Source organism: Triticum dicoccoides, chromosome 3A, assembly GCF_002162155.2.
Source record: "Triticum dicoccoides isolate Atlit2015 ecotype Zavitan chromosome 3A, WEW_v2.0, whole genome shotgun sequence".
In the NCBI taxonomy this organism is placed as follows: Eukaryota; Viridiplantae; Streptophyta; class Magnoliopsida; order Poales; family Poaceae; genus Triticum; species Triticum dicoccoides.
In genome coordinates this window covers 1,785,378-1,807,233 of record NC_041384.1, presented here as the reverse complement: position 1 = coordinate 1,807,233, position 21,856 = coordinate 1,785,378, and the positions used below count along the sequence as shown (strand labels likewise).

Here is a 21,856-nt window from a genome sequence, read left to right as displayed (position 1 = left end):
GGAGGAGGTTGTCGGGCGGGAGGAGCAGGTCGGTCAGGCCTCAAACATCCACGCGCGGGGCGGGAATGGCCGGCGTTGGCATCAGCGCTGCTACAACTGGCGACGGGTGGCGTCGCAACAGACCCAGAGCTGCCGCCCGTATTGACCCACGAGCGCTCGAGCGTGATACGGAGCGCCAGCTCTTCCTGGTCTCCGGAGCTGCCGTCAGAGTGTTTGCCGGTGCTGAACAATGCTCACCGGCACTAGGGGTTTGTCGGATTGGGGAAATGGGAACATCGGGGAGGGGCGCGGAGCGGAATGAGCTAGGGATTGTGTCGGATGGTTTTTTTTGTGGGGTCGGAATGGACCAACGATGGGCCGGGCTGACATGGCAGACGCGCCCGGCTTGCCTGGGTCGCCTCATATCCGTCCAATATTTGAGATGGATATGAGCAATGCCGGTCAACCAGGGCGTTTGAGACCCAATTAAGAGGTCTGGTTTGGTTGTTTGTCGTGCCCGGACGGCCGCCCGGTCATTTGAGACGAATACAGGATGCCCGGCTGTAGATGCTCACAGGCTGCCGTTGCTCATGTATATATCGCATTTAGGCAAATATCACATGGAAAACAATATTCAAAGAAAACTTCATGGAAATCATATTTAAAAGTTTCTGAAAAATCTAGAAAAAACATGAGATTTTACAAGGGTGATGTCTTATTGCAATACGAAATATTAAGTTGAAACACATTACAAGATGTGAGCTATAAAAAAACAATTTCAGCAGAAAATGGTGACATTACTGTTCAGCAGTATTTAATGATTGATTTTGTTACTTTTACAGCTCACAACCCGTAATGTGTTTAAACTTGCATTTTTGCGTGGCAATAAGCCACACACACATGTATAGAAACAAAGACTCTCTGTCTCTCACACACACATATATACAAACACAGATTCTCTTTCCCTTTGTCTCTCCCCATCTATCTCTCACACAAGTATACAAACAAACAACTTATCTCTCCCTGTGCACACGTCGCGTCAAGCCCTACCACTATGCGAGCATTATTATTTCTGGCATATGCAAATAATGTGGATGTGCATTTCACCAATATGAAGAATGTGCAAAAAAACTGAATGGCTTATCAGATCCATGTACCACCCACCCAAGAAATGCGTGGTCGACGCATGCATGCATGCATGGCGCCAAATAAGAACAAAACCCGGATCTATCTCTTGTGGAAGCTAGCTAGCTAGTGGTCCGACGCATGGCACAGACGGACGACGGACACATGCCATGCCGACATGTGTGCATGGACGAACACAGCGCTAGCAACCAACGTGATATCCATCTACAGCGGCCCATGAAATGCTCCAAAACCAAAAGCATGTCTACCTATCATAGTGCGGTCCGGTAGGCATTTGGATCCTACCCTGTGGGCTGCATTTATTTTCCGTTTTTGTTTTTGTGTCCCTACTACCAATGATTCAGGGTTTTCAGCGACGGAAGATATATACATCGGACAATTTCTTCTTTTTTTGTGTGTGTGGAAAATACATGGGACAATTGCAAGGAATGTAAGTAATCATGGGAGTGGCAATTTGGCTTCCGGGTATCTTGGTGTGGTATTTAAATAAAAACAAATAGGGTATCTAAAAGTTTTGTTTAAAAAATACGTATAGAAGTTTTTATATATATGTAAAAACATTTCAAATATTGGGTTGGTTTATAGGTTACAAAAATACAGATTTGTGGCTACGAATAAGCAAGAAAATTGTGGCCATGAGTACAAGTACAATCTTTATAATTTACTGAGGTCCTACGATAATGTTTTCATTTTTTTAAAGGCTCCGGCTCCATGTAGTTTCGGATCCATATCACTTTTCCAACACTCATATGTGCCAAATATATTTGTTAAAATATTTGTGACCTTAAGAGCATTTACAACTGGACCTCTCAAACCCGTCTCATATGCCCTGGTGGACCGCTCGGTCACGATTTTTTGACCCAGACGGCGCCCTCAAACGCCCGGGCTGACCGGCATCCCTCATATCCAGCCCAAATATGGGGGCGGATAAGGGGGCGCCCGAGCGCGCCTGGGCACGCCTGCCATGTTGGTCTGACGGTGTGGCCCCACACGGACTCGCAAAAGCCGACAGTCTGATGTGCGCCTCGACCGTCGCCGCGGTGTGACCGCCGCGTGGCACCGCTCCAGCTCGCCGCCCAAGGCTGTAGCCGGCTATTTAAAACCCGATACTCCATTGCATGCCCTAATGCTTCACATGCCCTTGTTCCTTCTTCCATGTATATCCTATATTCCACTTGGAATTTTGTGTAGAAAACATTCCAAGCTAGAAACAGGACTTCACACACACACACTTCTCTTCTAAAAATTGTGTTGGCCATAATCTCCGTATCCAACTTATTTTGAAATCACTAGTTACCCCTTCCAAAGGTCACTGTTGCATTTCTCGCGCCAAAATCTTTGAAACTAGATCCCAGGTTAATTTGTTTGACAAACTTTAAAAAATATCAAAATCAGAAAAAAAAAGGAATGAAAAATAGAAACACATTTCGTGCTTTTCACTTTTCGGGATGCAAAGTTATGCTTAACCGTGAAGTACAACTGTGCTTTTTTAATCTTTTTTTTTGAAAAGTAGCTTGGTGTAAGCTAGCCAGGACAAAAAGAAAAGCTAGAATATTTAGCTAGTTGATAAGGCGCAAGTCGCGTACACGATCACGGCCGGCGAAAATTTTAATCACACTTTGATCCTTGAATCTCCATTGCTAGGCTGTCGATGCTGATATAGTTTCATAATGAGACAGAGCGCACATGCTGGATCGATGTTAGTGCGTTCAGCAGAGAGTTGACAGATTATAAAATTATGGTCGCCACTAGCCATGCAAAATAATACGTATGTCTACTTGCATTCAGACTCTACATGTTATGTATACATGACTCTGACGTGTATAGGAGTTATCAATTCACCTAATTTAAGCACTTCAGTATTGCTAGTGGCAACTACTTAATTAATTAATTCAATAATTAGTTGAGGCAATTAGTTTACTGAAAATGTAGTAATGTGTTTATGGTTTCGCCGGACATATTAGATTGCAAGAGTGACACAATAACAATTAAATTAAGAAATCACATGCGGCATTTTGGTCGCGTTTACACTCGCCCAGGCACCACCTCGCCCGGAGGAGATCAACTAAACACACCATAATTTAAAGTCGTACTCTCACGATCTTTTGGTCAGGATATCACGCCTGTGTGCATCACAGTGATGTAGACGCTGGGGCTTTACCTCCTTTTAAAAAATTCATGTCAAATTCGACACTGTAAAAGTTAACATTGTTATCCAAGTGCAATATTTCTCCATTTAAATCTATATGGGGGCTGATCCACATGTTATGTTGCATAAATTTATATTTCACCTTTTACAGAGCTTGTTGTGAGAAACAGTCACAACCAAAACGAATTACTGATGTGAAAGCAAAATACATCAGTCACTTCCACGCGCCAAATAAAATATGTACAAATGGACATTGATTCTTTGCTGGTGACTTTTCGGCCACGCCCAATCACCCTCTTGTGACGAGGAAGAAAGCAAAGTGGAGCATGGGCCCAAATAGCATCACATCAATATTCGGCACATTTAGATGCATGTAACATCGGCTCGGCCTAGCTCTCCCTTTCATCCACCACTTTTCTATTTCATTTGGAACAAAGACATTAATATATTTGTTGAGTCAATGTGTGGTATATATTCACTTGTTAGGGACGATTCATATACTGTCTTCTGTTTCGCACAAAGTTTCATTAGTTTAGAAACTAGAATTTCCTTTTTGTCAAAGAATTATTAACCTAACTGTTAATGTCAGGCCAAAGTCCTGACGTTGAAGGTATTTGTTCATTTCCCCAATTAATTTGTTCTCAACGTGCAAGTGCAAATTATATGTAGTCTGAAAAAGGCCTCATGCATCCGTGAGGTCTAGTTTCTTTAATCTGGCTGGAACCCACTAGCTAACTAAGGAACTAATATTTATATGTCATGGCGAAATTGCGGCTGTTTAGTTAAATAGTTATTGTTAATTCAGGCTGCTGTTTTGGTCCGGGCATCTCCACCATGCAATTACACAGCCAAACATTTACCATAATCTAGATATCGAGCAATACATGATTGAATTCCAAAATTTTGTTTTTCCAAAAAGTTCTCCAGTGATGTACTAACACGGATGCTATTGGTTGGAGAGGGTACATGCACTCCAGTTGTTGTTGTTAGCCAAAGTATACGTACACCACATTTAAAATTCTATATTTTAACATGTATAACAAGCTATTATAGCCCAAAACTTGTTAATATAAATTATAGAGGGTGATTATAGATCGAAGATTGATCAACGTATTTTGTCATACATTGATCATGTTGTGACTTCAACACCTTTACTAGCTAGTTAAGGTGTTACCATCTCAGTCAGTAAATGAACATACATCATGTACCATTTGTGGGATGTTTATTTATACAGCTAAGAGTTTTTTTTCTTTTTACACAGATCGACTTACAATCATACCAATGCTCCCAGTCGTTCAGAAATTCTTGAAACATCTATGCCAATTCTAGTGCTGAAGGCCTGCAAAATAACAAGAGAGAAATTTATGAAATTAGTTAACTTAATTTGATGCAAATTAGATAACTTTATAATCTGATATTTAGATGGAAACCAATCCTCCATCACAGAATGCAAACTTTTGCAGCTGCGTCTAATTAAATTTAGCACATCCATTCTGGCCACAAGAGAAGGACAAAAAAAAGGGAAAGAAGGAAATCAATTAAGACGTGTATGTCACGTTGTGTACATCCAAGATTGTTCCCCTCGAAAAGAAAAAAAAAATCCAAGGTTGTTTCCAAACTTGCGGGCTTAGCTTTCCCCCATCTTTTGTTGCTTTGCATCGTTCTATAGCCTAAGACAATGATTGGAGAGGAATGTACAGTTCCACAGTTTCACATACGCACAGGGACACTTATATTTTCTTTTCTGCCTTTTACTTGTGTGTGTGTGTGTGTGTGTGTGTGTGTGTGGTTAATTCAGTTTAATGTTACTGCCTCCGTTCCTAAATATAAGACTTTTTAGGGATTCCAATATAGAGTACATACGGCGCAAATTGAGTGAATCTACACTTTGAAATGCATCTATATACATCCGTATGTAGTCCCTATTTTTTCTTTGACCCGGCATGTAATCCCTTATGTTTAGAAACGGATGGAGTAGGTTCCAAAAAGGAATTTTTTCCAAAAATAATGTTTTTAATGATACAATTTCATGGCGCATAAACTATATTTTATTGGTATTATTAATTATTGGTCGAAACCTTAATCCTAGGACTTGCATGCGCATTATGTTTTGCAACGTATGTACGTACCCAGGAGTGTATAGTGTAGAATATTCTGTCGGCAGCAACATAGTGATTAGCGTTGATGATGACGGCCCCTTCTTCCTCAAGAATGGTGATCACCTCATGGAGCTTGATAGGCTTCCCTATGCTGCATATCAATCTCACCTCCATGCTGGCATCGCCGGGTTCCCGCACCTCCACTACTAGTGGCGATGCCTCCAATTTTTTTCCTCCTTCTGGTGATCCTACGCCGCCACTCATGGTAGCGGTGATAATGGGCGTCGAGATGCCACTAACTCCCAGTAAGGTACTCACTGCTTGTATAGAGGTCTTCTTGTGTTGTAGCTGATCGACCCGCTCCTTGAGTTTCTTGATGTATGATGCCGCCACATCCAGGCTTCCTAACTGGGTCATTGTATCCTATATATGCATTAAAGGCACAATAATATTAACACATTATGGGAGTGAGTTTTTTATTGTATGGCATGATTTCCTTGGCTGATAGACATTCCCTTTTCCAGATAATGGAAGAGTTGTATTTTAGTCAACTCATTTGTGGTGATGCACCCAATTACACATAACAAACCTTGGAATTTCAATGTTTATTATTTGTAGTATATGTTGAGTAAAAAACCATAGTGTTAAACAACGCGCTTTCTTGGCGCTATAGCCTTAGAGGGGCATCATGCTAAGCCGCTTAGCATGAATTAGCGTGCTACAATGCAATTTAGCATGCTATAGCACTAGTTTAGCGCGCTAACGCTTCTGCCGCTATTTGCCATAACCCACTATTTTAAACCTTTGCTTAAAACCAATTGTGGATTTTCTTTAATCCACAATGTATTTGGACTTTGCACTTGTATTTCAACAGTACCTCGGCATGCCATGAGCTTCAATAATATGAATATATAAACTCATGGCATGCCGATGTACTGTTGAAAAATAAATGTCCAACAAACATATTTAATTGCCATTCGCCACTTAAATATTCCGAATATATAAACTCATCTTATTCTGGGCAGGATGAGAGCACGATGCACGATATAACCATGGAGAATTGGAGAGAAACAACTAGCTAGCTATCACACCGTTCAGTTATATGCAATGAGCGACTAATAGCATGTTAAGAGAGAAGCATATTCTTAATTAGTTCTTAGTTCTTACAGCGTGGGGGAAGTGTTCTTTTGGGATGAGGGACGCGAGCTTCTCGCAGAGCTCCTTCATGTGCTGCCTCCTCTTCTTCTCCAACTCCTTCTCCACCAGTATCGGCCTGCCGCCGGTCTCACTGGTCCTCTTTCCGCCATTCGCCGGCTTGGCCTTCACCTCCATCTAGCTCACCAGGTACATATCGATCAGCAGCCACGGTCTTAATACTCTAGATCGAATTATAAACGTAACGAGGAAGAAAATACCGAAGTGCAGGCAGCTGCTAGCCTCATGCCGGCAGCTAGGCAGGATGCGATGGAGGAGGAAGAACGAGTGCGTGGTAGGGCTGGCCGGCCCAAAGGGGATCTGAGGATGTATGCTAGGCCTATGGGAGTATGGGAAATACGCCAGGTATATATTGTGCTAAAAATGTGTGTACATATATACGAGATATATCTGTGGCTATAGTAGTGGATTTCAGTACGTACACATGCTATTGGTTGGAGAGGGATGGAGAAATTTCAACGGAGCTTTGCAGCTGCGTTGTTGTTGTTATGCTAGCAGCTAGCAGCGTACGAACGTATTGCAAAGCTCGTGTGTTTGGGTGACAAAGGTGACAGCAGCGTGTGCATGCATGGATCCATTGGTTAAACACACGTACGATCGAGCGTATAATTCTCGGCCGTGGGCGATATGTCCATGCAGGTAGCATGCATATGCATGATTGAGTGCAAGTGGGAGTGGGCCTTCTGCCATCGGTACCTAGGCATTTGTCGCTCTTCACCACAAGAAACTTACTGTAAGAATGAAAAAAAGAGCTCTGGCGCAGTGATGGGTAAGATCGGCCGTTACAAGGCTAAAAAAGTCGACTGTACAGAGCACCGTTTCTTTTGCGCGGTACACCACTGTTGGCGCCGCCTCCTTGCAGCGCCCCCTTCTTCCTCTGGCCTGATTCTCACAGCTCACAAGAACAAGAAGAACAGGGGAACTTTTTGTGCCGAGCTACCTCACAAAGCTGGCCTTTTTCTCCTCTCCTATTCCCTTGTCTCAACTGAAACAAACATGAGTACAAGTGCTTAATTAGCATACGGCCACACACACGCACTAACTAACCTGGCCTCCTAGGAAGTGCTTACATGAGTACAATTTTGTTGATTTGATAAAGGAACCCTTCTATGAGAATAAATTCCACAACTTTGTTCCTATGAGTGTGATTGTTAAAAATATGTATGCTAGAACTCCTAGAAAATATGAATGTGTGATTGAGGACTTGGAGACTAAAGATGACAACACTTGAAACAATGCATTATGCTTAGCTAGGGGCGTAAAACAGTAAAGCTTGTTAGGAGGAAACCCAATAGTTATCTTTATTTTTCTTGTTCCTTTTTTGTTTTTTGTGTGCACACAATTATGCTACTGTTATGGTTGTGTTCTTGTGTTTTAGTTAGTGTTTGTGCCAAGTAAATTCCTTGGATGATTTGGTTGATAGTTGACTCGATTCTGTGAAAAAACAGCAACTTTTGCGCCTAGTACTGAAATTCTCTAAATTCACTGGAGCGTGCTTTTAATTTGGATTTTTTAAACATGATTTATATACAAATTTCTCATGTTGCCCTAATGTTTCAGAATTTGTGGAGTTACGGAAGTATAGTCATGATTCATATTGCTACAAACTGTTCTGTTTTTGACAGATTCTGTTTTCTTTGCATTGTTTGCTTATTTTAATGAATATATGGATTGTATCGGGGGGTATAAGTCATGGTGAAGTTAGAATATAGTAGGTAATATGCAATAATAAAATATGAATGGGTTCATAACAGTACCTAAAGTTTGTGATTTGATTGTTATACTAATTGATCTCACGAAGGTTTTTGTTGAGTTTTGTGAGCTGAAGTTCTCAAGTTTCAAGTGAGATCATGATGGATGAAGGAATAGAGAGTGGCAAGACCCTAAGCTTGGTGATGCCCAAGGCAGCCCAAGGTAATATCTAATGACACCCAAGCAAATAAGCTTGGGGATGCCCTCGATGGCATCCCCTCTTTCGTCTACCAAGCATCGGTAAAATTACTTGGAGCTATATTTTTATTCATGACATGATACGAGTTTTTTCTTGGAGTGTCTTGTATTATATGACTATTTTCTTTGTTTTTCTTTTAGTTTGCCACGATCATATTTGTTGGACACACCTTTTGAGAGGGACACACACTCATTCATGATTTGTTAGAATACTCTTTGTGCTTCCCTTATATCTTTTGAGCTAGGCAGTTGCTCTAGTGCTTCACTTATATTTTTTAAAGCAGGATGGTGGTTATATTTTAAAGAAATATTTGCACTCTCATGCTTCACTTATATCATTTTGAGAGTTCGATAAATAATAATGGCAATATGCATGGGTTATGAATTTGGTCCTTATATGATAGGTAATCAAGAGGGATATAAGAAAAAACTTTCATGTAGATCACTGAGTATGATAAGTTTGATTCCTTGCAATAGTTTTGCGATATTAAGATGGTAATACATGGGAGGTACTACTGAATGATTGTGCTTTAGTAAGAATATTGGTGTTAAGGTTTGTGATTCCTGAAGCATGCACGTATAGTCTCTCATTATGCTAGGAAGTTGGAGCATGATTTATTATTGGTTGTCTTCCTTATGAGTGGCAGTCGGGTGCGGGCGATGGTCTTCCTAGCAATCTATCCACCTAGGAGCATGCATAGTAGTACTTTGCTTCGATGGCTAATAAACTTTAGCAATAAATATATGAGTTCTTTATGACTAATGTGAGTCCATGGATTATACGCACTCTCACCTCTCCATAATTTGCTAGCCTCTTCGGTACCATGCAATGCCTTTTCTCACCTTGAGATGTGGTGTAAACTTCACCGGTGCGTCCAAATCCCGTGATATGATACGCTCTATCAAATAATATTCATAAATAATCTGATCATAATCTCACAATTCATCGGATCCCAACGAACACACCGCAAAAAGTCATTACATTGAATAGATCTCCAAGAACATCGAGGAGAACATTTCGAAGATCGAAGAGAGAGAAGAAGCCAGCTAGCTACTAGCTATGGACCCGTAGGTCCGTGGTAAACTACTCACACATCATCGGAAGGGAAGCAAGGTATCTGCATGCAAGACATACATCAATTGTTCTCAAATCCAAAATATTCAATCCAACATAACGAAACCTCAAAGAGCAAGACTCAATTCATCGCGACAAGATATAAAGAGAAAAACACCATATGATCCGACTATATTAACAAAGCCCATGGTTACATCAAGATCATGCCTGAACGAGAGAGAGAGAAGAGAGAGAGAGAGAGAGAGAGAGAGAGAGAGAGAGAGAGAGAGATCAAACACATAGCTACTGGGACATACCCTCAGCCTCGAGGGTGAACTAGTCCCTCCTCGTCACGGAGACCGCCGGGATGATGAAGATGGCCTCCGGTGCTGATTTCCCCCTCCTGTAGGTGAAGGAAATATGCCCTACAGGCAATAATAAAGTTGTTATTTATATTTCCTTATATCATGATAAATATTTATTATTCATGCTAGAATTGTATTAACCGGAAACTTAGTACATGTGTGAATACATAGACAAACAGAGTGTTCCTAGTATGCCTCTACTTGACTAGCTCGTTAATCAAAGATGGTTAAGTTTCCTAGCCATGGACATGTGTTGTCATTTGATGAACGGGATCACATCATTAGAGAATGATGTGATGGACAACACCCGTCCGTTATCTTAGCATAATGATCGTTTAGTTTATTGCTATTGCTTTCTTCATGACTTATACATGTTCCTATGACTATGAGATTATCCAACTCCCGAATACCGGAGGAACACTTAGTGTGCTATCAAACGTTACAACGTAACTGGGTGATTATAAAGATGCTCTACAGGTGTCTCCGATGGTGTTTGTTGGGTTGGCATAGATCGAGATTAGGGTTTGTCACTCCGTGTATCGGAGAGGTATCTCTGGGCCCTCTCGGTAATGCTCATCACTGTAAGCTTTGCAAGCATTGTGACTAATGAGTTAGTTGCGGGATGAAGTATTACGGAACAAGTAAAGAGAGTTGCCGGTAACGAGATTGAACTAGGTATGATGATACCGACAATCGAATCTCAGGCAAGTAACATACCGATGACAAAGGGAACAACGTATGTTGTTATGCGGTTTGACCGATAAAGATCTTCGTAGAATATGTAGGAACCAATATGAGCATCCAGGTTCCGCTATTGGTTATTGACCGGAAGTGAGTCTCGGTCATGTCTACATAGTTCTCGAACCCGTAGGGTCCGCACGCTTAACGTTCGATGAGGAGCGGTATTATGAGTTATGTGATTTGATGTACCAAAGGTTGTTCGGAGTCCCGGATGAGATCACAGACATGACGAGGAGTCTCGAAATGGTCGACACATAAAGATCGATATATTGGAAGGCTATATTCGGACATAAGAAAGGTTGCAAGTGATTCTGGTATTTTTCGGAGTACCGGGGAGTTACGAGAATTCATCGGGAAAAGTAATGGGCCTTATTGGGATTTAGTGTAGAGAGGGGAGAAGGGCCAAGAGGTGGCGCGCGCCTCCCCCCTGCCAAACCAAATTGGACAAGGGGTGGGGCGCGGCCCCCATTTCCTTCTCCCTCTCCCTCTCTTTCCTTCTCTCCTACTCCGATTAGGAAAGACGGGGGAATTCTACTTGGACTGGGGAGTCCTAGTAGGATTCCCCACACCTGGCGCACCCCCTTAGGGCCGGCCACCTCTTTCCTCCCCTCCTTTATATACGTGGCCAGGGGGCACCCCATAGACACACAAGTTGATTGTTTAGCCGTGTGCGGCGCCCCCTCCACAGATTTACACCTCGGTCATATCGTTATAGTGCTTAGGCGAAGCCCTGCGTCGGTAACTTCATCATCACCATCATCACGTCGTCGTGCTGGCGAAGCTCTCCCCCGACACTTAGCTGGATCTAGAGTTTGTGGAACGTCACCGAGTTGAACGTGTGCAGATCGCGGAGGTGCCGTACCTTCGGTGCTAGGATCGGTCGAACCGTGAAGACGTACGACTACATCAACCGCATTGCCATAACGCTTCCGCTTACGGTTTACTAGGGTACATGGACAACACTTTTCCCCTCTCGTTGCTATGCATCACCTAGATGGATCTTGCTTCTACGTAGGATTTTTTTGAAATTACTGCGTTCCCCAACAGTGTAATCAGAGCCAGGTCTATGCGTAGATGTTATATGCACGAGTGGAACACAAAGGAGTTGTGGGCGTGGGTATATACATATTGCTTGCCATCACTAGTTGATTCTTGATTCAGCGGTATTGTTGGATGAAGCGGTTCAGACCGATATTACGCCTACGCTTACGCGAGACTGGTTGTACCGATGTGCTTCGCACACAGGTGGCTAGTGGGTTTGTGTTTCTCCAACTTTAGTTGAATCGGATTCAATGAACAGGGTTCTTTCTGAAGATCAAAAAGCAATCACTATACCGTGTTATGGTTTTTGATGCGTATGTAAGAACGATCCGGATCTAGAGTTCGTGGAACGTCACCGAGTTGAACGTGTGCAGATCACGGAGGTGCCGTACCTTCGGTGCTAGGATCGGTCGAACCGTGAAGACATACGACTACATCAACCGCATTGCCATAACGCTTCCGCTTACGGTTTACGAGGGTACATGGACAACACTTTTCCCCTCTTGTTGCTATGCATCACCTAGATGGATCTTGCTTCTGCGTAGGATTTTTTTGAAATTACTGCGTTCCCCAACAGTGGTATCAGAGCCAGGTCTATGCGTAGATGTTATATGCACGAGTAGAACACAAAGGAGTTGTGGGCGTGGGTATATACATATTGCTTGCCATCACTAGTTGATTCTTGATTCAGCGGTATTGTTGGATGAAGCGGTTCAGACCGATATTACGCCTACGCTTACGCGAGACTGGTTGTACCGACGTGCTTCGCACACAGGTGCTAGTGGGTGTGTGTTTCTTCAACTTTAGTTGAATCGGATTCAATGAGCAGGGTTCTTTCTGAAGATCAAAAAGCAATCATTATACCGTGTTATGGTTTTTGATGCGTAGGTAAGAACGATTCTTACTAAGCCCATAGCAGCCACGTAAAACTTGCAACAACAAAGTAGAGGACGTTTAACTTGTTTTTGCAGGGCATGTTGTGACACTAGTAGAAAAAGGGTCATTTGTCTCGGTTCTAGAGGGCCTTTAGTCCCAGTTCTAAAACCGGGACTAAAGGGTCGTTACTAAAGCCTCCCCCTTTAGTCCCGGTTCGTGTATAGTCTCGGTTCTTACACGAACCGGGACTAAAGGCCGTCCACGTGGCCGCTGTCTGGACCTCCACCTTTAGTCTCGGTTGGTAATACCAACCGGGACTAAAGGTATTTTTATGATTTTTTTATTAAAAAAAATCGATTTTCAAATTTGTGAATTATTTTCCAATTTAATCTCTAATCACCCCTCATCATTCCAAATCATCTAACTTCCCGGTCAGTCACCCATCCCCTCACTACTCCATCCTGAGCACGCTTAACTTCCGGGTTCTATTCCACCTCGTTTCCAAGTCTGCACTTGTTGTTTTCCTGACAATAGTAAGATGTTAATCCTATTAACCCTCAGGAGTTTAGCTTGAGCATTAAGTCACACGTTTCACTGTTGAGTTTGAAACTATTATTCTGAAAAACAATAATTATTTAGTAACACTAATATTTCTTAAAAAAGTAGTTTGACCACAGTTTGACCAGGTTTGACTAAAATTCAAAAAATAGAAATAATTATTTAGTAACACTAATATTCTTGAATAATTATGTAGTAACACGAATATTTCTTGAAGAAGTAGTTTGACCATAGTTTGACCAGATTTGACCAAAATTCAAAAAACTGTAATAATCATTTAGTAACACTAATATTCTTGAATAATTATTTAGTAACACTAATACTTCTTGAATAAGTAGTTTGACCAAAGTTTGACCTGATTTAACCAAAATTCAAAAAAATGAGCATAACTTTTTTTCCTTTTAGAATTTGAGGATTCTAAAAATTTGCAAACATGCGGATTTTCGTGCTGAACATTTTGATATATTATACATTTTTTTCGACATCGTATGCAAAAGTTATAGTCGTTTTGCTTTTTCATGACACTTCTTCGCAAAAGATGTCCAAATTTAAGTTTTTTAATTTTCCTAACTAGTAGATGTAGTAATATAACTACATCTCGAAGAATTTCATTTTTTGAAGTTTTTATCATTTTTTTTCCTTTTACAAAATTGAAAAGGCGATCCACCAGGGGAGGGGATACGAACCGGGACTAAAGGGTGTCGCACCCTTTAGTACCGGTTCGTGTCTTAAAACGGGACTAAAGGGCTCATTTGAACCGGGACTAATGCCTTTAGCCGCATGAACAAGGACCAATGCTCATATTAGTTCCGGTTCGTGACTGAACCAGGACTAATGGGCTTATCTGGCCCGAATGAAAGCCCTGCTTTCTACTAGTGTGATCTGATATGGTTAATACGTGATAAGATATAAATTGTTGTATGAGACGATCATGTTTTGTTAAAGTTATCGCCAACTGGCAGGAGCTTTATGGTTGTGTCTTTATTGCATAAGATGCAATCGCCATATAATTTCTTTACTTTATCGCTATGCGATAGCAACAGTTGCAAAAGCAATAGTTGGCGAGATGACCATGTTATGACACGTTGATAGAGATCAAGATGATGGAGATCATGGTGTCATGCCGGTGACGATGGAGATCATCACTGTACATTTGAGATGGAGATCAAAGGCACAAGATGATGATGGACATATCATGTCACATATTTTGATTGCATGTCATGTTTATCTTTTATGCATTTTATTTTGCTTAGTACGACGGTATAATTATGAGATGATCCCTTCCTAAATTTCGAGATGATCCCTTACTAAAATTTCAAGGTATAAGTGTTCTCCCTGAGTATGCACCATTGCGACAGTTCTTCGTGCCGAGACACCACGTGATGGTCGGGTGTGATAAGCTCTGCGTTCCCATACAACGGGTGCAAGCCAGTTTTGCACAAGAAGAATACTCAGGTTAAACTTGACGAGCCTAGCATATGCAGATATGGCCTCGGAACACTGAGACCGAAAGGTCGAGCGTGAATCATATAGTAGATATGATCAACATAGTGATGGTTACCATTGAAAACTATTCCATCTCACGTGATGATCAGACATGGTTTAGTTGATATGAATCACATGATCACTTAGATGATTAGAGGGATGTCTATCTAAGTGGGAGTTCTTAAGTAATATGATTAATTGAACTTAAATTTATCATGAACTTAGTCCTGATAGTATTTGCATATCTATGTTGCAGATCAATTGCTCGTGTATAGCTTCCCTATTTTATTTTTGATATGTTCCTAAAGAAAAATAAGTTGAAAGATAATAGTAGCAATGATGCGGACTAGGTCCATGATCTGACGATTATCCTCATTGTTGCACAGAAGAATTATGTCCTTGATGCACCGCTAGGTGACGGACCTATTGCAGGAGCAGATCCAGACGTTATGAATGTTTAGCAAAGCTCGGTATGATGACTACTTGATAGTTTAGTGCACCATGCTTTACGGCTTAGAACCGGTACTTCAAAAATGTTTTGAACGCCACGGAACATATAAGATGTTCCAAGAGTTGAAATTAGTATTTTAGACTCATGCCCGTGTCGAGAGGTATGAGACCTCTGATAGTACTTTGCCTAGTGGATGGAGGAGAATAGCTCAACCAGTGAGCATGTGGTCAGATTGTCTGCATACTACAATCGCTTGAATCAAGTGGGAGTTAATCTTCCAGATAAAATAGTGAATGACATAGTTTTCTTGTCACTATCACCAAGTTACTGGAACTTCATAATGAACTATAATATGCAAGGGATGACAAAAAACGATTCCCGAGCTCTTCGTGATGCTGAAATCGACGAAGGTAGAAATCAAGAAAAGCATCAAAGGTTGATGGTTAACAAGACCACTAGTTTCAAGAAAAGGGCAAAGAGAAAGAAAGAGGAACTTCAAAGAAGAATAGCAAGCAAGTTTCTGCTCCCATGAAGAAGCCCAAAGCTAGAGCCAAGCCTGGAACTGAGTGCTTCTACTGCAAAGGATATGGTCACTGGAAGTGGAACTACCCTAGATACTTGGCGGATAAGAAGGATGGCAAATTGAACAAAAGTACATTTGGTATACATGTTATTGATACTGGTTCAGTTGCTAAGAGTAGTAACTCGAAACGGGAGTTGCAAAATGAACATAGACTAGTTAAGGGCGAGGTGATGATGTGAGTTGGAAGTGATTCCAAGGTTGATAAGATCACCATCGCACACTCCCTTTACCTTCGGGATTAGTGTTGAACCTAAAATAAATGTTATTTGGTGTTTGCGTTGAGCATATATATGATTGGATCATGTTTATTGCAATACGGTTATTCATTTAAGTCAAAGAATAATTGTTGTTCTATTTACATGAATAAAACCTTCTATGGTCATACACTCAATATAAACGGTTTATTGAATCCCGACCGTAGTGAAACACATATTCATAATATTGAAGCCAAAAGATGCAAAGTTAATAATGATAGTGCAACTTATATGTGGCACTAACGTTTAGGTCATATTGGTGTAAAGCACATGAAGAAACTCCATGCTGATGGACTTTTGGAATCACTTGATGCTTGCAAACCATGCCTCATGGGCAAGATGACTAAGATTCTGTTCTCTGGAAGAATGGAGCGAGCAACTGACTTATTGGAAATAATACATACTGATGTATGCGGTCCGATGAGTGTTGAGGCTCACGGCAGATATCGTTATTTTCTGACCTTCACAGATGATTTGAGCAGATATGGGTATATCTACTTGATGAAACATAAGTTTAAAACATTTGAAAAGTTTAAAGAATTTCATAGTGAAGTAGAAAATCATCGTAACAAGAAAATAAAGTTTCTACGATCTGTTCCTGAAGTGAATATTTGAGTTATGAGTTTGGTCTTCATATGAAACAATGCAGAATAGTTTCACAACTCACGCCACGTGGAACACTACAGTGTAATGGCGTGTCCGAACATCATGACCATACTTTATTAGATATGGTGCGATCTATGGTGTCTTTTACCGATTTACCACTATCAATTTGGGGTTAGGCATTAGAGACATCTGCATTCACGTTAAATAGGGCTCCATCTAAATCCGTTGAGACAACACCGTGTGAATTATGGTTTGGCAAGAAACCAAAGCTGTCGTTTCCTAAAGTTTGAGGTTGCGATGCTTATGTGAAAAAGTTTCAAACTGATAAGCTCAAACCCAAATCGGAGAAGTGCGTCGTCATAGGATACCCAAAAGAAATTGTTGGGAACACCTTCTATTACAGATCCAAAGGCAAGATATTTTTTTGCTAAGAATGGATCCTTTATAGAGAAGGAGTTTCTCTCGAAATAAGTGACTGGGAAGAAAGTAGAACTTGATGAAGTAATTATACCTTCTTCCGAATTGGAAAGTAGTTCATCACAGAAATCAGTTCCAGTGATTCCTGCACCAATTAGTGAGTAAGCTAATGATGATGATCATGAAACTTCATATCAAGTTACTACCGAACCCCGTAGGTCTACCAGAGTACGGTCCGCACGAGAGTGGTACGGTAATCCTATTTTGGAAGTCTTGTTACTAGACCATGACGAACCTACGAACCATGAAGAAGCGATGATGAGCCTAGATTCCGCAAAATGGATTGAGGCCGTGGAATCTGGGATGGGATTGCTACCTCTTGAGCACTGCGTTGGTTTTCCCTTGAAGAGGAAAGGGTGATGCAACAAAGTAGCGTAAGTATTTCCCTCAGTTTTGAGAACCAAGGTATCAATCCAGTAGGAGATGACGCTCGAGTCCCACGCACCTACACAAACAAATAAGAACCTCGCAACCAACGCGATAAAGGGGTTGTCAATCCCTTCACGGGCACTTACGAGAGTGAGATCTGATAGATATGATAAGATAATATTTTTGGTATTTTTATGATAAAGAGAAATAAAGATGCAAAGTAAAATAAACGGCAAAGGAAATAACTAAGTGTTGGAAGATTAATATGATGGAAGATAGAACCGGGGGCCATAGGTTTCGCTAGTGGCTTCTCTCAAGAGCATAAGTATTACGGTGGGTAAACGAATTACTGTCGAGCAATTGATAGAATTGAGCATAGTTATGAGAATATCTAGGTATGATCATGTATATAGGCATCACGTCCGTGACAAGTAGACCGAAACGATTCTGCATCTACTACTATTACTCCACACATCGACCGCTATCCAGCATGCATCTAGAGTATTAAGTTCATAAGAACAGAGTAATGCTTTAAGTAAGATGACATGATGTAGAGGGATAAATTCATGCAATATGATATAAACCCCATATTTTTATCCTCAATGGCAACAATACAATACGTGCCGGTTCCCTTTCTGTCACTGGGATCGAGCACCGCAAGATTGAACCCAAAGCTAAGCACTTCTCCCATTGCAAGAAAGATCAATCTAGTAGGCCAAACCAAACTGATAATTCGAAGAGACTTGCAAAGATAAACCAATCATACATAAAAGAATTCAGAGAAGATTCAAATATTGTTCATAGATAAACTGGATCATAAACCCACAATTCATCGGATCTCGACAAACACACCGCAAAAGAAGATTACATCGAATAGATCTTCCAAGAGAATCGAGGAGAACTTTGTATTGAGATGCAAAGAGAGAGAAGAAGCCATCTACCTAATAACTATGGGCCTGAAGGTCTGAAGTAAACTACTCACACATCACCGGAGAGGCCATGGAGTTGATGTAGAGGCCCTTCGTGATCCATGCCCCCTCCGATGGAGCTCCGGAAAAGGCCCCGAGATGGGATCTCTCGGGTACAGAAGGTTGCGGCGGTGGAATTAGGTTTTCGTGGTGCTCCTGGATATTTGGGGGATACGTGGATATATAGGAGGAAGAAGTACGTCGATGGAGTATCGAGGGGCCCACGAGGGTGGAGGGTGCGCCCCCCTGCCTCGTGCCCTCCTCGATCGTTTCTTGACGCCCACTCCAAGTCTCCTGGATCACGTTTGTTGAGAAAATCACGTTCCAGAAGGTTTCATTCCGTTTTGGCCTCTCTTTGATATTCCTTTTCTTCAAAACCCTAAAATAGGCAAAAAAACAGCAATTTGGGCTGGGCCTCCGGTTAGTAGGTTAGTCCCAAAAATGATATAAAAGTGTAAAATAAAGCCCATTAACATCCAAAATAGATAATATAATAGCATGGAGCAATAAAAAATTATAGATACATTGGAGACGTATCAGGGATCCATGTAAGTATGGACTTTGAATGACTTGCCCGTTGATCGGTGAGCCATTGAGAATAAATGGATCTTCAAGAGGAAGACGGACGTTGATAGTAGTGTTACTATCTACAAATCTCAAATTGTCGCAAAATGTTTTCGACAAGTTTAAGGAGTTGACTATGATGAGATTTTTTCACTTGTATCGATGCTTAAAAGTCTGTCTGAATCATGTTAGCAGTTGCCGCATTTTATGAAATCTGGCAAATGGATGTCAAAACTGCATTCCTTGATGGATTTCTTAAAAAAGAGTTGTATATGATGCAACCATAAGGTTTCGTCGATCCTGAAGGTGCTAACAAAGTGAGCAAGCTCCAGCGATCCATCTATGGATTGGTGCAAACATCTCAAAGTTGGAATATATGCTTTGGTAAAGTGATCAAAGTATATGGTTTTATACAGACTTGCGGTGAAGCCCGTATTTACAAGAAAATGAGTGGGAGCACTACAACATTTCTGATGAGTATATGTGAACGACATATTGTTAATCGGAAATAATGTAGAATTTTCTGAAAAGTATAAAGGAGTGTTTGAAGGGAGTTTTTCAAAGAAAGACCTCGGTGTAGGTACTTACATATTGAGCGTCAAGATCTATAGAGATAGATCAAGAGGCTTGATATATTTTCAATGTGTACATACCTTGACAAGATTTGGAAGTAGTTCAAAAATGGTACAGTCAAAGAAGGAGTTCTTGCCTGTGTTGCAAGGTATGAAGTTGAGTAAAGACTCAAAACCCGACCATGGCAGAAAACAGAAAGAGAATGAAAAGTCATTCTCTATACCTCAGTCATATGTTCTATAAAGTATGCTATGCTGTATACCAGACCTATTGTGTACCTCACCATGAGTTTGGCAAAAGGGTACAATAGTGATGCAGGAGTGGATCACTGGACAAGGTCAAAAATATCCTTAGTGGAATAAGGAAATGTTTCTCGATTATGGAGGTGACAAAGAGTTTGTCGTAAAGAGTTACGTCAATGCAAGCTTTGACACCGATCTGGATGACTCTAAGTCTCGATCTAGATACATATTTAAAGTGGGAGCAATTAGCTAGAGTAGCTCCGTGCAAAGCATTGTAGACATAGAAAATTTGCAAAATACATATGGCTCTGAATGTGGCAGACCCGTTGACTAAATTTCTCTCACAAGCAAAACATGATCACTCTTTGGGTGTTAATCACATAGCGATGTGAACTAGATTATTGACTCTAGTAAACCCTTTGGGTATTAGTCGCATGGAGATGTGAACTAATCACAAAAAGATGTGAACTATTGGTGTTAAATCACATGACGATGTGAACTAGATTATTGACTCTAGTGCAAGTGGGAGACTGAAGGAAATATGCCCTAGAGGCAATAATAAAGTTGTTATTTATATTTCCTTATATCATGATAAATGTTTATTATTCATGCTAGAATTGTATTAACCGGAAACTTTGTACATGTGTGAATACATAGACAAACAGAGTGTCCCTAGTATGCCTCTACTTGACTAGCTCGTTAATCAAAGATGGTTAAGTTTCCTAGCCATGGACATGTGTTGTCATTTGATGAACGGGATCACATTATTAGAGAATGATGTGATGGACAAGACCCATCCGTTAGCTTACCATAATGATCGTTTAGTTTATTGCTATTGCTTTCTTCATGACTTATACATGTTCCTATGACTATGAGATTATGCAACTCCCGAATACCGAAGGAACACTTAGTGTGCTATCGAACGCTTAGTGTGCTATCAAACGTCACAACGTAACTGGGTGATTATAAATATGCTCCACAGGTTTCTCCGATGGTGTTTGTTGGGTTGGCATAGATCGAGATTAGGATTTGTCACTCCGTGTATCGGAGAGGTATCTCTGGGCCTTCTCGGTAATGCTCATCACTATAAGCCTTGCAAGCAATGTGACTAATGAGTTAGTTGTGGCATGAAGTATTACGGAACGAGTAAAGAGACTTGCCGGTAATGAGATTGAACTAGGTATGATGATACCGACGATCGAATCTCAGGCAAGCAACATACCGATGACAAAGGGAACAACGTATGTTGTTATGCGGTTTGACCGATAAAGATCTTCATAGAATATGTAGGAACCAATATGAGCATATCCAGGTTCCACTATTGGTTATTGACCGGAAGTGAGTCTCGGTCATGTCTACATAGTTCTCGAACCCGTAGGGTCCGCACACTCAACGTTCGATGGCGATTGGTATTATGAGTTATATGATTTGATGTACCGAAGGTTGTTCGGAGTCCCGGATGAGATCACGGACATGACGAGGAGTCTCAAAATATTCGGACATCGGAAAGGTTCCGAGTGATTCGGGTATTTGTTGGAGTACCGGGCAGTTACGGGAATTCATCGGGAGAAGTAATGGGCCTTATTGGGCTTTAGTGGAGAGAGGGGAGAAGGGCCAAGAGGTTGTGCGCTCCTCCCCTCTGCCCAAACCGAATTGGACAAGGGGTGGGGGTGCGGCCCCCCTTTCCTTCCCCCTCTCCCTCTCTTTCCTTCTCTCCTACTCCGAATAGGAAAGAGGGGGGAATCCTACTTGGACTGGGGAGTCCTAGTAGGATTCCCCACACCTGGCGCGCCCCCTTAGGGCCGACCACCTCTTCCCTCCCCTCCTTTATATACGTGGCTAGGGGGCACCCCATAGACACACAAGTTGATTGTGCCCCCCTCCACAGATTTTCACCTCGGTCATGTCGTTGTAGTGCTTAGGCGAAGCCCTGCGACGGTAACTTCATCATCACCGTCATCATGCCGTCGTGCTGATGAAGCTCCCCCTGACACTCGGCTAGATCTAGAGGTCGTGGGATGTCACCGAGCTAAACGTGTGCAGATCGCGGAGGTGCCGTACCTTCAGTGCTAGGATCGGTCATATCATGAAGACGTACGACTACATCAACT

At 41.5% G+C, this 21,856-nt stretch overlaps 1 protein-coding gene across 1 annotated transcript; it reads right to left on the bottom strand.

The window, feature by feature from the left end:
* Positions 1–4,547: 4,547 nt before the first annotated feature.
* LOC119266579 (transcription factor bHLH168-like) lies at positions 4,548–6,705 on the bottom strand. The gene is made up of 3 exons (XM_037547810.1): positions 6,541–6,705; positions 5,404–5,796; positions 4,548–4,613 (listed from the first exon to the last, which is right to left on the bottom strand). The coding sequence occupies exons 1-3, from the start codon at positions 6,703–6,705 to the stop codon at positions 4,548–4,550; spliced, it is 624 nt and encodes a 207-aa protein (XP_037403707.1).
* Between the last annotated feature and the right edge of the window lie 15,151 nt (positions 6,706–21,856).

Bases quoted from the DNA above. Each gene is read 5' to 3' on its own strand.
- LOC119266579 (XM_037547810.1), bottom strand. From the start codon at position 6,705: ATGGAGGTGAAGGCCAAGCCGGCGAATGGCGGAAAGAGGACCAGTGAG. The intron at 5,797-6,540 runs GTAAGAACTAAG...ATGCATATATAG, and splicing joins AAGAACACTTCCCCCACGCT to GATACAATGACCCAGTTAGG. The intron at 4,614-5,403 runs GTACGTACATAC...GTTATTTTGCAG, and splicing joins TCTACACTATACACTCCTGG to GCCTTCAGCACTAGAATTGG.